A 14,501-nucleotide genomic window follows, 5' to 3' on the forward strand; every position below is an offset into this window, starting at 1 on the left:
ATAAATAACGGGTTTTCTTCTTCATAGGGAGGATTGAGGACTCTTTGAGGAGGGGATTAGCGGTATGAGTGAGGAGGTTCTCGCTCTCGGCTGTGCTCATTCTCTCTGTGAATCGTATTCTCTACCGTTTCTTTTATGAATTGCATTCTAGCTTCTTCGACTCTACCTCCTTGGAGCGTCTTCGACTGATGATCAAATCGGCTTGAGCCTTATATTTGAAACCAGAGGCTGTTTATCTGCGAATCATAGACTGAAAATCGTGTCTTTTGTTCTAAATCAATTAGTTTCTGTCTATAAGCACTACTTTCGTGTTTTTAGAGCTTCAAATTTTACTCCAGGTGAAAAAGCTCAGAGATTTGGTGAAGAATCTGTTCAAAATCGTGTGATCTGACAAAATTCTGCGTTTATTGTTGCAGAACCGGAAGAAATGGTGAATTGGGTGTGAGAATTATAGCATAGATTTTTCTTTTGTACGGATGGTAAGGGGTTCTTTTGTGTTGTGAAGCCTAAGAAATACATTATTTTTGGTGAAAGTTCTTGCGAGAGGTTGCATTGAGAGTTCGATCTTTTATCGTACAAACATTTGAAGCAAAGCATATTGATGAATCTTCCGAACAGTGAAATCGATCAATAAAAAGAACTCTTCTTTTGAACTCCTTGTAAAAAATCATCCTTTTCACAATATGTCGGTTTTATCGGGTTCCGCTCTTCAACTCCGAATCAAATCGGGAACCTTCCCTTCTATTCAAGGGTCCTCTTTGAATTATCAGTGCAATGTTGCTCCTAGCCGTCAGAAGAAAGTTTCATGTTGCTCTGCTAACAAACGCCAAAACGCTATTGAGAACAAGTTCTTCGGGACAAGATTGTCTTCATCGGCTCCCGAACGTTTCCATCTATGGAGATCGGATGGTCCTGGTCATACGCCAAAGCTCAGGGTAATGGTGCGCTCGGCATTGTCGCAGGTGCCTGAGAAACCATTGGGTTTGTATGATCCGTCTTTTGATAAGGACTCATGCGGAGTTGGATTTGTGGCCGAGTTGTCGGGACAAAGCAGCAGGAAAACTGTAAGCCCCTTCCTAACATTTTATCTTCTTTTCCCTCCCCCAGCTTTCCTGTGGGTGCTCTTGGGTTTTCTCCTGCCCTCGTATTTATTTAACTCTGCATTAGCGGCTCCTGTTTGCAGGTAACGGATGCAATGGAGATGTTGGTCCGGATGTCACATAGAGGTGCATGTGGCTGCGAAACGAACACTGGTGATGGAGCGGGCATTCTTGTGGCTCTTCCGCATGGCTTCTTTACCGAGGCATGTCCTCCTCTTTTAAAAATTTAAAAACCTTTAATTGTCGTGGCTTTGAGAGTGCACTTGGTTGAGGTTCCGAACATTTAACTCGGGATTTTTGCATTATTCATTAATGAACACTAGCTACGGGATCCAATTAGACTGGACCTGGAATACTATTGGTTTTAACTTGATTTGTTTCGTGATGGGATACACAAATGATATTGTTATTTGATATTTATTTCCTTTTTCGACCGTTACCAGGTTACTGAGGATATTGGGTTTAAGCTACCCCCACCAGGACAGTATGCAGTTGGTATGTTCTTCTTGCCAACATCTGAAAGTCGCAGGGAAGAAAGTAAATTAGTATTTGCAAAGGTAATTTTGTGACACTACAGTATTAGTCATGCTCCCATTTAGGTATATCGTTATTAGGTAGGAATTTGCTTTTGTAGCTGGTTCAAATCTGATATATGACAAGTTTGCTCATATGTAAGGTGGGTCTAAATAACATGTTAATTGGTTCAAAATCAATTCATTCATCTTATGTTGGTTTTACTGTAAATTATTCAAGATAATCTTCTGTATTTCCTTATAAGTTTATGTGCATAGAGCCATAGACCATCTCTCTGTATTTTTATGTTGTGTTAACATGTAATGGTCTGTATTGTAAGCAAGGATAGGTTAATGTAAGACTTCTACTCTTTGTGTATGCATCTTGGTTATTGACTGTGAATAACTTGATATAAAGGTTAGTGCTTCATTCACATAAGCATGATGGTAGAAAACTCTTTCCCAGGTAGAATAGGATACTGCCTTCAAGGTTATTCTCATGTTCATATTTAGTGTTGGATAAATAATTGATCCATCATACTGTTACTGGCTATACTACACGTTCTACATCCGGTCAACAACCTCTGATATTTTTAGAGGTCGTTGCCTTGTATTTCAGTATAGATACTAGTTATATCCTCTGCTGTAACCTTTGTATTCATCATTGGGATAGAAGGAGTTTCTCTTCCTTCGATTCCTCACTCTCTATCACTCCTCTGGCTCTGGCCATTCAAGGCAATATGGCCAGAACTTTGGATATGGATGATTCCAACATTCAGCCCCCTACTCAGAGATTGATGTATGCTCATAGGCACAAATCAACATAAATCGGCAACGTCATCTAGTCACTTATATGACTTGCTTCTGTACAAAAAATTATTGTTTGAATTTTTGAATACGTTATTTACTCAAGTTCTTGATTGTACATGAAGGTAGCTGAGTCACTGGGACATGTTGTTCTTGGGTGGCGCTCTGTTCCAACCGATAACACAGGACTGGGCAAATCTGCTCTGCAAACAGAACCTGTTATTGAACAAGCATTTCTTACCCCAAATCCTAGATCAGAAGCTGATTTTGAGCAACAGGTAGTCACCTCTCTTGGTTATATTTATTCTATCAGTATTTCATTTAATTGCGGCTTTCAAGTTACATGGTGTATACTGGGGTACATTAGGGTATTATGAATTTGTAATTATTGAAATTTGGGTTCTATAGCATACACTTTGTCCACTTGCTTACCAGTTACCAGCGTGTTATGGTTCTCTACCTAAACCATGGCCTATGGTCTCCAATAAAAAATTAGCTTGACCCAGAGGGTTAGAATTTAGCAGTTGGGAGCAATTTTTTTTACTGAACTGCATTCACTGGAGGTCTCAACCCCCTCCACAACCTAAATAATGCGTCTGTGCTGAAGGAAAATGAGCAGTATTACTATATTAGTAGCCTGTTGTTCCTTTTTAATTTATTGTTGTTTCATTCTCATCATTTATGATTATTTTTTCACCATGATCTGTTTATATTGCAGATGTACATATTGAGGAGGGTTTCAATGGTTGCTATCCGTGCTGCTTTAAACCTCCAACATGGTAGAGTCAGGGACTTCTATATATGTTCTCTCTCTTCAAGGTGTGGTGTTTGGAAAGTTTTATTTATTTATATTTATATGAGTTAGAAAATTTAACTTTCAAGGGTATTGTAGCTTTGCATCAAGATAATTAAATTAGTTATTTATTTATTTTACGTATTAGACGCAAATAATTTATATTTTACCCCCTTTTTGTCCAGGACTATTGTTTACAAAGGTCAATTAAAGCCTGATCAGTTGAAGAACTATTACTATGAAGATCTTGGCAACGAAAGGTTTACGAGCTACATGGCCCTGGTAAATATAATTCCCATCCCCTTGCTTTCTTCTCCCCAAACTTCATTCTTCAACAACCTGCCGCATGAGGAATTCACTGGTAACTGAAAAGATGTAAGGTTACAATGACTTTTAAGGCGACGAAATTTGAATGATTTTTAAGTGCTTGTACTCTTATTGATTACTGTTTGAATTTGGATGCTGGATTTGCATGCCTTGGGTGAGTTGGTGAGGAACCTTATTGCCTAGTAAACCATGTTGCAGAATGCAGTGCTCCTCTCTCTGGTCAATTCTTGAGGATGAGCTCTGGTCAATTCTTGAGGATGAGACTTGGAGGTGGAAAAGGAAATTGATTTGTTCAAGGTAGCTTAGGGTTCTCACCATGTATTGCATTGACACCGCAGATATGGCAAATGTATAATATTTATTGGGTGTCCTGAACACACATTTATCTTTTCGTTTCTGAGATGACTTCTCCATACCATGAAAAGAATAGATGGAATTGTCAGTGACAATGTGGATTTGTCTCAATTGTGGCAGATTCACTCCAGGTTCTCAACAAACACTTTTCCTAGCTGGGACCGTGCTCAACCCTTGCGTGTCCTGGGCCACAATGGGGAGATCAACACTCTTCGAGGCAATGTAAACTGGTATGTGCTCAATTCCAGTGAATACAAACCTACCCTTCCCCCCTCCTTTTTTTAGGGGAGAGATTCTGGTGATTTTCTTATATGAAGTAGCCGTTAGGAAACTTCTAGCTGCTTAAGATTGAGTGTTATGTTATTCAATTACATTGAAAGTAATGAGTTTACCCAGTGGTTGAAGTTGCAAGAGAATTTCTACTTATTTTTTTTCAACAAGTTGTATTTTTATGTTATTAATATTATTCTTGCTCTTCTTCTCCCGTGTTTCCTGACATCTATTTGTTGCACAATATGATATAGATATATCATGTCTGTGGACATTGCTACTCTAGGGCCCATTCGTAGATTTGTGCTGTGTGTAGTGAACATTGCAAACTAAAATGATTTGAAGAATATCACCAGATGATGAACTTTATTACACTTGTTGATAATGGATTTATTAGATTATGGGATGCTAATGCGTTTTCCTTTGTACAGGATGAAGGCACGTGAAGGTCTTCTTAAGTGCAAGGAGCTTGCATTGTCGAAGAATGAGATGAAGAAGCTTTTACCTATTGTGGATGCTAGCTCGTCTGATTCAGGTGAGACTGTAGCCTAACATGGTGTATCTGTTCATATGCAAATGCCACATATGCTTGGGCATGTGCATGCATTTGCATATGATTGCATATTTGTTTCTAAACATACATATGTAAAGCTATGTTATGTTTATAAGGCATATATATGATTCAGTACCTAGGGAGAACAGTATGAGTAAGGAGGGAGGAAGTCAGACAGCTTATCTCTGCTTTTATGAGTATTTCTTTATCGTAATCGAAACATGTCTGATCCTTGTAGGGGCTTTTGATGGTGTCCTGGAGCTTCTGGTTCGAGCTGGCAGAAGCCTTCCTGAAGCGGTCATGATGATGATCCCTGAAGCATGGCAAAATGACAAGACTATGGATCCTGAGAGGAAGGCCTTGTATGAGTATTTCTCAGCTCTTATGGAGCCATGGGATGGGCCTGCTCTTATTTCATGTAATAATTCCAATTTAAATAAGATTCCCCTTGCTTAAGAAATATCTGTTTTTATAAATAAATGCCTCTTTTTTATCTCCACAAATATATTTTATGGTAACTTGCAGTTACTGATGGCCGTTATCTTGGAGCCACATTGGATCGAAATGGACTGCGACCTGGTCGCTTTTACATTACTCATAGTGGGCGTGTTATCATGGCAAGTGAAGTGGGTGTTGTGGACATTCCACCTGAAGATGTGTGTCGGAAAGGAAGACTGAACCCTGGAATGATGCTTTTAGTAGATTTTGAGAAGCATATTGTCGTAGATGATGAGGCCCTGAAAAAGCAGTATTCTCTTGCAAAGCCATATGGCGAGTGGCTCAGTAGACAGAAGATAGAACTGAAAGATATAGTTGATTCTGTTCCTGAGTCTAACAGGGTTCCACCAGCACTGTCCGGAGCAGTGCCAGTGAGTACATTAATGTTTTCTCTTGCAGTTTCATCTGTTTGGGAGATTTTGTGTCAGGTTTAACTCTATTTTTATGTCTAGGCTTCTGGCCATGATGAGAGCATGGAGAGCATGGGTATTCATGGTCTGTTGGCTCCACTGAAGGCTTTTGGGTAAGTAAATCCTAACCCATTCAGCCTTCTTGCACTTTGCACAAAACTGAGCTGAATGCTTCTGTTGTGCAGTTACACAGTTGAAGCCTTGGAAATGCTGTTACTTCCCATGGCCAAAGATGGAACTGAGGCCCTTGGCTCAATGGGAAATGATGCTCCTCTGGCTGTTCTGTCAAACAGGGAGAAGCTCACATTTGAGTATTTCAAGCAGATGTTTGCTCAGGTAACGAACCCACCAATCGATCCAATCCGGGAGAAGATAGTCACCTCTATGGAGTGCATGATTGGCCCAGAAGGTGATCTGACAGAGACTACTGAAGAACAGTGCCATCGCCTCTCACTGAAAGGGCCTCTCCTATCCATTGGAGAAATGGAGGCAATAAAAAAGATGAACTACAGAGATTGGCGGAGCAAGGTGCTTGACATTACTTATTCTAAAAGTTGTGGTAGGAGAGGTTTGGAGGAGACATTGGATAGGATCTGCCTTGATGCACGTAATGCGATCAAGGAAGGTTATACCACGCTGGTGCTTTCGGATCGAGGTAACAATTCTCAACTTATGAGACTCTGATAAACCTCTATTGTGAATGAAATGCTTACAAAAAAAAAAAAGGTAACCATGCCAAAATTTCAAACATCTTTTTGTTCTTTGACCTGACTTAATTGTTTTTTTAAGATATCCATTTGCAGTACCATTCTAATCATTCTCTTTTCATCGTTTTGATGTAGCTTTTTCACCAAATCGTGTTGCTGTAAGCTCCCTATTAGCTGTTGGTGCTGTCCATCACCATTTAGTCTCAAAACTTGAGCGAACTCGAATCGGTTTAATAGTTGAATCTGCTGAGCCACGTGAAGTGCACCACTTCTGTACCCTGGTTGGATTTGGTGCTGATGCTATATGCCCATACTTGGCCATAGAAACCATTTGGAGACTGCAGATTGATGGGAAGATCCCGCCTAAAGCAAATGGTGAGTTCCACTCTAAGGAGGACCTGGTGAAGAAATACTTTAAAGCAAGCAACTATGGAATGATGAAGGTTCTTGCGAAAATGGGAATATCGACTTTGGCCTCTTATAAGGGTGCTCAGATTTTTGAGGCTCTAGGTCTTTCATCCGAGGTGATCCAGAAATGTTTTAATGGAACTCCAAGCAGGGTTGAGGGTGCAACATTTGAAATGCTTGCTCAGGATGCACTTCAACTACATGAATTGGCTTTTCCAACTAGGGTTCTGCCTCCTGGAAGTGCAGAAGCTGTTGCACTGCCAAATCCTGGAGATTATCATTGGAGAAAAGATGGAGAGGTGCACCTTAATGACCCTCTTGCTATAGCAAAGCTGCAAGAGGCTGCCAGAGCAAACAGTGTAGCTGCATATAAAGAGTACTCCAAGCACATCCAAGAACTAAATAAATCCTGCAACTTGCGGGGGATGTTGAAGTTTAAGGAATCAGAGTTTAACGTTCCCTTGGATGAAGTTGAACCAGCTAGCGAGATCGTGAAGCGCTTTTGTACAGGGGCCATGAGTTATGGCTCAATATCGCTAGAAGCTCATACTACCCTTGCTATCGCCATGAACAGAATAGGGGGGAAATCAAATACTGGTATTGATCGACACTTGAATTTCATTAGTAGATTGTAGTTGTTTGAGGAAGTTTTTAGCTGTTTGGCAATTTTCATTATGTCGTCTTTTTTCAGTTACTAGAATTTTTAAATTCAGTAATCAATTGTTGAATACAGTAATCATCTTAACTCTAATCAATTGATAACATCTAAATACTGTTTTTTATTTGTAAATCTAGGCTTACATTCATCATTTAGGTTTTGGGTTTTGGGTTTTGACTCCTTTTAGAAGTGTTTTGAGTAGCATAGTATGTATGCTATAACTTTTTTTTGGGGGGGGGGGGGGGGTGGGGTTTTTGTGGTCAAAGGTGGTAAGGTATTAATTTGTTTAGAACAACTTTTCTGGATTCTTGTCATTTTTTTCGTTGATTGCCCGAGTTTTATAATCATTAATTTGTTGTTACTGAAGGTGAGGGAGGTGAGAATCCATCTCGAATGCAGCCTCTTCCAGATGGTTCAATGAATTCTAAGAGGAGTGCAATTAAGCAAGTTGCCAGCGGGAGATTTGGGGTTTCTAGCTTTTACCTTACAAATGCTGATGAGCTACAGATAAAAATGGCTCAGGTAATTGCTGGATACGATATGTTAGTTAAACTCCATTCTGGTTTAGACCCCTTTTTCCCCCCCTTTTCTTTTCTTTTCTCTGTCGAGGTTATTTTCCTACCTAGCCCCTATATTCCTATCGGAACAAAAGTTCCTCTTGTTTATTTATTTATGTTCATGGGCAGATGTCGCTGAATCTGCAAAGCACCTCCTGGGTGTCTTTGCATCTTTTAACTGATACACCTCTGGCATTTGGTGAGGGTTTATGTGAACTGGTATTTTACTTTTCCTTGTGGAGTGGATTTTTTTTTATCTGAAATAAGGTTACCTTTTCACGCAGGGTGCGAAGCCAGGTGAAGGAGGTGAACTTCCAGGCCACAAAGTTATAGGAGATATTGCAGTCACTAGAAACTCTACTGCTGGTGTGGGGCTTATCAGTCCTCCCCCCCATCATGATATCTACTCTATTGAAGATCTCGCTCAATTAATTCATGATCTAAAGGTACAAATATGTATCATTTTGTATGTGTGTGTGTGTTTGTAGGGGAGGGTTGTCTCATGATATGCATCCCCTTTTGGTCCTGTATATGCGATTTTCTTTTTCTTTCTTTTCTTATTTTGGGATAGATTCTTATTTGTGCTATTTCCTCCTAATTGCAGCAGCGTATATAGTTTTATTTTTTGGTAGTTTTCTGTGACTGACTTATTTCAATTTTATGTTATACAGAACTCTAATCCTGGTGCTCGAATCAGTGTGAAACTGGTGTCTGAAGCTGGTGTGGGAGTTATTGCTAGTGGGGTAGTGAAAGGCCATGCAGACCATGTTTTGATCTCCGGTCATGATGGAGGAACAGGAGCTTCACGTTGGACCGGTATCAAGAATGCTGGGCTACCATGGGAGCTTGGTTTGGCTGAGACTCATCAAACATTAGTTGCAAATGACCTTCGTGGTCGAACTACTCTCCAGACAGATGGCCAACTTAAAACTGGAAGGGATGTGGCTATTGCAGCACTTCTTGGTGCGGAAGAGTTTGGCTTTAGCACTGCTCCTTTGATTACCCTTGGCTGCATTATGATGCGTAAATGCCACAAGAATACATGCCCTGTTGGTATTGCCACCCAAGATCCTGTTCTTCGGGAGAAATTTGCCGGAGAGCCTGAGCATGTCATAAATTTCTTCTTTATGCTAGCCGAGGAGGTGCGTGAAATCATGTCTCAGCTTGGATTCCGAAGCATCAATGAGATGGTTGGTCGTTCAGATATGCTGGAAATCGATAAGGAAGTTATTAAGAACAATGAGAAACTGGAGAACATTGATCTTTCACTACTGCTCAGACCTGCTGCCGATATCCGTCCGGAAGTAGCCCAATTCTGTATCCAAAAGCAGGATCATGGATTGGACTTGGCTTTAGACCAAAAACTTATCTCTCTATCCAAAGCTGCTCTTGAGGAAGGTCTTCCCGTATACATCGAAATGTCAATCCAGAATGTGAATCGTGCTGTTGGAACCATGCTCAGCCACGAAGTCACTAAACGTTACCACATGTCAGGTCTTCCGGCAGATAGAATCCACATCAAGCTCAGTGGGAGTGCTGGACAGAGTCTTGGAGCCTTCCTCTGCCCGGGCATCATGCTTGAACTTGAAGGTGACAGCAATGACTATGTTGGGAAAGGATTATCGGGGGGTAAAATTGTAGTTTACCCTCCGATAGAAAGTACATTTGATCCTAAAGAAAACATTGTGATTGGAAATGTGGCTCTCTATGGTGCAACAAGTGGGGAGGCATATTTCAATGGGATGGCAGCTGAGAGGTTTTGTGTGCGCAATTCAGGAGCTAGGGCAGTTGTAGAAGGTGTTGGTGATCATGGATGTGAGTACATGACAGGTGGTGTTGTTGTTGTGCTTGGAAAAACTGGGAGGAATTTTGCTGCCGGTATGAGTGGTGGGATTGCTTATGTTCTTGATGTTGATGAGAAGTTCCAAACCCGGTGCAATCTTGAGCTGGTAGATCTTGATAAAGTTGAGGATGAAGAGGATATTATGACACTAAGAATGTTGATACAGCAACATCAGCGACACACTGACAGCAAATTAGCTAGGGAAGTCCTTGCTGACTTTGAGAATCTTCTTCCAAAGTTTGTCAAAGTATTCCCAAGGGATTATAAATGGGTTCTTGCAAACATGAAGGCTGAGAAAGCCAATAAAGAAGCAGAGGAACGAGCTGCCAGAGAATCTGAAGAACAAGATGAGGTAGAGTTGATGGAGAAGGATGCTTTTGAAGAGCTCAAGAAGTTGGCAGCTGCATCCTTAAATGGGAATGCAAGTCAGGTAATGTGGTTGATATAATGACCTTTATTGAGGTATTATCGTAAAAATTTCTTTTAATTTTTTCATTCTAGTAGTCGTTCTAGTATATAGTACAGGCTTATCCTACATATGCTTTAGTGGACCAAAAGAACAACAGGCTGTGGTCTTCATCTGTTTGCAGCTTCTTAATTTTGAGCCAAGTAAAAATGTCTAAGCAGAAAAGTTTCATGCACAATGTAGGCTATTGAAATATTACAATTGACAGTCCTGTGGTTCTTGCAAAATTGGTTGGGTCCTTTTTGGGTCATCTGAGTAACATGACAATGAACCAAATGGATTGTCCAGCTGATATAGTGTGTAAAATTTTTATCCAAGGAAGTTGAAGGATGAATATTGCTTTTCCTTTTTTACTCTGGTAATTAGTCTTTTTATGGGGTGGGGGTGGGGGTGGGGAGTTGAAATTAAAAAGTAGTTCATTTTTATGCTATTGAAACTAGGTTTCAAGATCAGTGAAAGACATTACTGCGTAGGATTTAGTGAAACAGCCAGCCTCTCCACGAAGGGGGAGCCAGGGGTAAGGCTGCATAAAATATGACCCTCCCCAGACCCCGCAGTGGCGGGATCCTTGTGCAGTAGGTACACCCTTTTTTTAAAGAGGATTTGGAGAACAAGATTTTTTGTAGCCAAACACAGGTACTTGTAATGAGGCTGGAGCCTTGAATTGCAATGACTTGTATGTCCACCAAGTCTACTCAGATACCCACATTCGACCCCACCTCCCCCCTAAAAATGAAGGAAAAGGAAAAGGTTTCTATAGTTCTCTGTCTTGTTCTGTGAAATTATAGCATTAGTGGGAAAAGCAGGAAAGCTCTACTATTTCTAGAGGTGAATACATGACATCCTTTACTGTGTGGATGTTACTAGTTTTAAGCTTGTTTTGGGTTTTTCTCCCCTCTCCCATCTCTTCTTTTTTCCTTTAATTCTCTGACAATAGTTACTGTATTCACTGAAGGTGGCACAGGAAGAACTAGTAAAGAGGCCAACCCGGGTTGCTGATGCTGTCAAGCATCGAGGCTTTGTTGCTTATGAGCGGGAGAGCAATTCATACAGGGATCCTAATGCTCGGATTAATGACTGGAAAGAAGTTATGGAAGAGTCAAAACCAGGAGAACTTTTGAAGACCCAATCAGCTCGTTGCATGGACTGTGGAACTCCCTTCTGCCATCAGGTGAGTGGCACAGAGCTCCTGTTTATGGTTAAATGTCTTCTTCTCTGTACCTCTGTTCCCACTTCCCACCCCACATCCAAAAAAGAATAAAATAAAATACTTTTGAAAGAAGGTTCTATGGCAAGGATTATTTTTCTCATTCAATTTTTTCTTTGCCTGTTTCTCATTTCGTCTTATATCAGGATAACTCAGGATGTCCCCTTGGGAATAAGATACCAGAATTCAATGAGTTGGTATACCAAAACAGATGGCGTGAAGCATTGGATCGGCTCTTAGAGACAAATAATTTCCCAGAATTTACTGGCAGAGTTTGCCCAGCACCTTGTGAAGGTTCTTGTGTTCTTGGTATTATTGAGAATCCTGTATCTATCAAAAGCATAGAGTGCTCCATCATAGACAAGGCTTTTGAGGAAGGGTGGATGGTACCTCAACCTCCCCCTGTGAGGACTGGGTATGCTTTCCCTTCTTATAAGCTTTAACCAATGAGATTGTTGCTCTTTTGATAGGTTGGCCCCACACTGTTGAGATCCCGTTTGGAGGCCCGCTTTTTAATATTCTCAAATCGTGATCTAGATACTCCCCTCCCCCCTTACCTCTGTCCACTATGGTACCTAGTTGCCCATGTTTTTGTGGGAGTTATGAAGTTGCCCATTAGTTTTTTGGTGAACAATATCTATAATATTCTTTTTAGAAATTGTTCAAAATAAAAATCTGTATGTGCCTCTAAATGCAGGAAGAGAGTTGCTATTGTGGGTAGTGGACCTGCTGGCTTGGCTGCTGCTGACCAGTTGAACAAAATGGGCCATCTGGTGACGGTGTTTGAGCGTGCTGACAGAATAGGAGGACTCATGATGTATGGGGTTCCCAACATGAAGGCTGATAAGATGGAAGTCGTTCAAAGGCGGGTCAATCTTATGGCTGAGGAAGGTGTCAATTTTGTTGTCAATGCAAGCGTTGGAACAGATCCCTTGTACTCTCTGGAACATCTTCGTGCAGAGAATGATGCCATTGTTTTGGCCTTGGGAGCTACAAAGCCAAGGTAATTGAAAATACAGACACTGTTGCAATCCTTTTCATGATGATTTCCAAGATCATTTTTCAACATGAGGATTTAAAATGGCCATGCATGTTGATTGTTGGTCATTAACTGGTGCCGTATGGTAGTACAAAACTAAGATCTCTTGCACTGTTGGTCTACAGGGATCTTCCTGTTCCAGGACGGGAACTCACTGGAATACATTTTGCCATGGAGTTTCTTCATGCGAATACCAAAAGCTTGCTGGATAGTAACCTCCAGGATAGAAACTACATATCTGCAAAGGGGAAAAGGGTGGTGGTCCTAGGAGGGGGAGACACTGGCACTGACTGCATAGGGACATCAATCCGGCATGGCTGCTCCAGCATCATAAATCTAGAGATTCTCCCTCAACCACCTCAGACCAGGGCTCCGGGCAACCCTTGGCCACAGGTTCAGCCCTTTCACTAGATTTTCTTTAAAGCATCTGTTCACTAGAACATCCAAATTTTCAAAAGGAAAGAGGTTCTATTTTCCGTGAGAAAGTGGCGTGTAGGGTCTTGTCCTGTGCCTAATATTCAAAATATTGTCTGATCATGTGGTGGTCAGATCAATTGAATGGTTTCTGTTGTCTGGGTTAATATTTTCATTTACTAATTGCTTTGGTGGAGCATTTGCCTCCTATGGAAGTTGCATTAAGGTACATTCTGTTTGGATGTAGTCGAGCGATACATTCTGATTGTCCTACTCTTGTTTTGTAGTGGCCTCGCATTTTCCGTGTCGATTATGGCCATCAGGAAGCAGCTGCAAAGTTTGGGAAAGATCCAAGGACTTTTGAGGTCATGACGAAGCGGTTTGTAGGAGACGATAGTGGGGCTGTGAAAGGACTTGAGGTGGTGCAAGTACGCTGGGAGAAGGATGCCAGTGGGAAGTTTCAGTTTAAGGAAGTTGAGGGCTCTGAGGAAATAATCGAGTCTGATCTCATACTCCTAGCACTGGGTTTCCTCGGTCCTGAGTCGGTTAGTATTCTCGATCTTCCATTTGTAATTCCCCTGGACCTGGTTGTGCATTTGTACACTGCAACCAGTTCCAGAAGTGCATTATTCAGATTCATTTGCTTTAGGCTCGATTTGGTTAACACTGCTATTTGGCTTGGAAGAGATAGGATTTGAGAATAACAAAGACAAAAAAAGAGGGGGGGAGGGGAAGAAAAAGAAAAGGGGCCTTATAATGTTGGAGCTTTGATATGTTGGTTCCAACTTTTTAACATGAAATAGTTTCAAAATAAGTTGAAAGTGAAATGACAGGATTTGCTCTTGTTGAAAAAAAAATGTGTTATACTAGAAGGGTAAATAAAGTAAGGTTACAACTTTTTTTCATCAACTTTGGTTACAATAAGATTTTCTCTTTCTGGTTTGGACTCACCAATGTTTGACTTGTGAATATTGTATTGGTGGATATCTGCAGACAATTGCGGACCAGCTACACTTGGAGCGAGATAACCGTTCAAACTTGAAGTCTGAGTTTGGACAGTTCTCAACTAATGTAGAAGGGGTCTTTGCAGCTGGAGACTGTAGACGTGGACAATCACTGGTGGTATGGGCAATCTCAGAAGGCCGAAAAGCTGCATCCCAGGTCGACAAGTATCTGATGAGAGAGGAAGACATGGACCTCAGCATAGCCACTGACAAGGGAGATGCCATCAATAACAGCAGACTCACCGTGAGGACGTAGATGACCTGCTCTCCCCCTTTCCCCTTCTTCGAATAGAACCCAGAAGGAGAAGAAGATATGTTCCAAAAAAAAAGCTTCCCGGCTGTGGAGGGTGCTAATGGCAAGAGGCACTTGGGCAGTGTGGGCATGCTTGGAGTTGAGAGGTGGCGGCGTGAAATGGTGGTTACAAGCGGGATACGATGGGGTTATTGGAAGATTTTGCTATGATTACTATACGAGAAAAGGTTCTCTAAGCCAACCGTGAGGTATGCTAGCACCCTATTTATGAAACCGTTTTGTTGCCTCTCATTGGTGTGCTCCCTTATGCCACTTGCTCAG

General features: G+C 41.2%; 1 protein-coding gene across 3 annotated transcripts; it reads left to right on the forward strand.

The window, feature by feature from the left end:
- The first annotated feature begins 493 nt into the window (after window positions 1-493).
- Window positions 494-14,291, forward strand: LOC122640469 (glutamate synthase [NADH], amyloplastic-like). Of its 3 annotated transcripts, XM_043833677.1 has the most exons (22): window positions 494-1,064; window positions 1,184-1,303; window positions 1,544-1,657; window positions 2,545-2,697; window positions 3,138-3,238; window positions 3,398-3,494; window positions 4,014-4,123; window positions 4,595-4,698; window positions 4,955-5,134; window positions 5,242-5,585; window positions 5,667-5,737; window positions 5,810-6,279; window positions 6,467-7,336; window positions 7,765-7,919; window positions 8,239-8,400; window positions 8,626-10,227; window positions 11,219-11,434; window positions 11,617-11,885; window positions 12,168-12,473; window positions 12,635-12,902; window positions 13,211-13,468; window positions 13,917-14,291. In XM_043833677.1, exons 1-22 carry the CDS (start codon window positions 684-686, stop codon window positions 14,181-14,183), a joined length of 6,618 nt encoding a protein of 2,205 aa, XP_043689612.1. In that variant the 5' UTR covers window positions 494-683; the 3' UTR covers window positions 14,184-14,291. The 3 variants fall into 3 exon arrangements, with proteins under 3 accessions (XP_043689612.1, XP_043689630.1, XP_043689621.1); XM_043833695.1 differs by lacking the exons at window positions 494-1,064; window positions 1,184-1,303; window positions 1,544-1,657; ... (1 more) ...; window positions 3,138-3,238; window positions 3,398-3,494 and adding an exon at window positions 3,809-3,836 and having other exon boundaries at window positions 13,917-14,286; XM_043833686.1 differs by lacking the exons at window positions 494-1,064; window positions 1,184-1,303; window positions 1,544-1,657; ... (1 more) ...; window positions 3,138-3,238; window positions 3,398-3,494 and adding an exon at window positions 3,856-3,888 and having other exon boundaries at window positions 13,917-14,286.
- Window positions 14,292-14,501: the final 210 nt, after the last annotated feature.

This window comes from Telopea speciosissima, chromosome 1 (assembly GCF_018873765.1).
Source record: "Telopea speciosissima isolate NSW1024214 ecotype Mountain lineage chromosome 1, Tspe_v1, whole genome shotgun sequence".
Taxonomy (NCBI): Eukaryota; Viridiplantae; Streptophyta; class Magnoliopsida; order Proteales; family Proteaceae; genus Telopea; species Telopea speciosissima.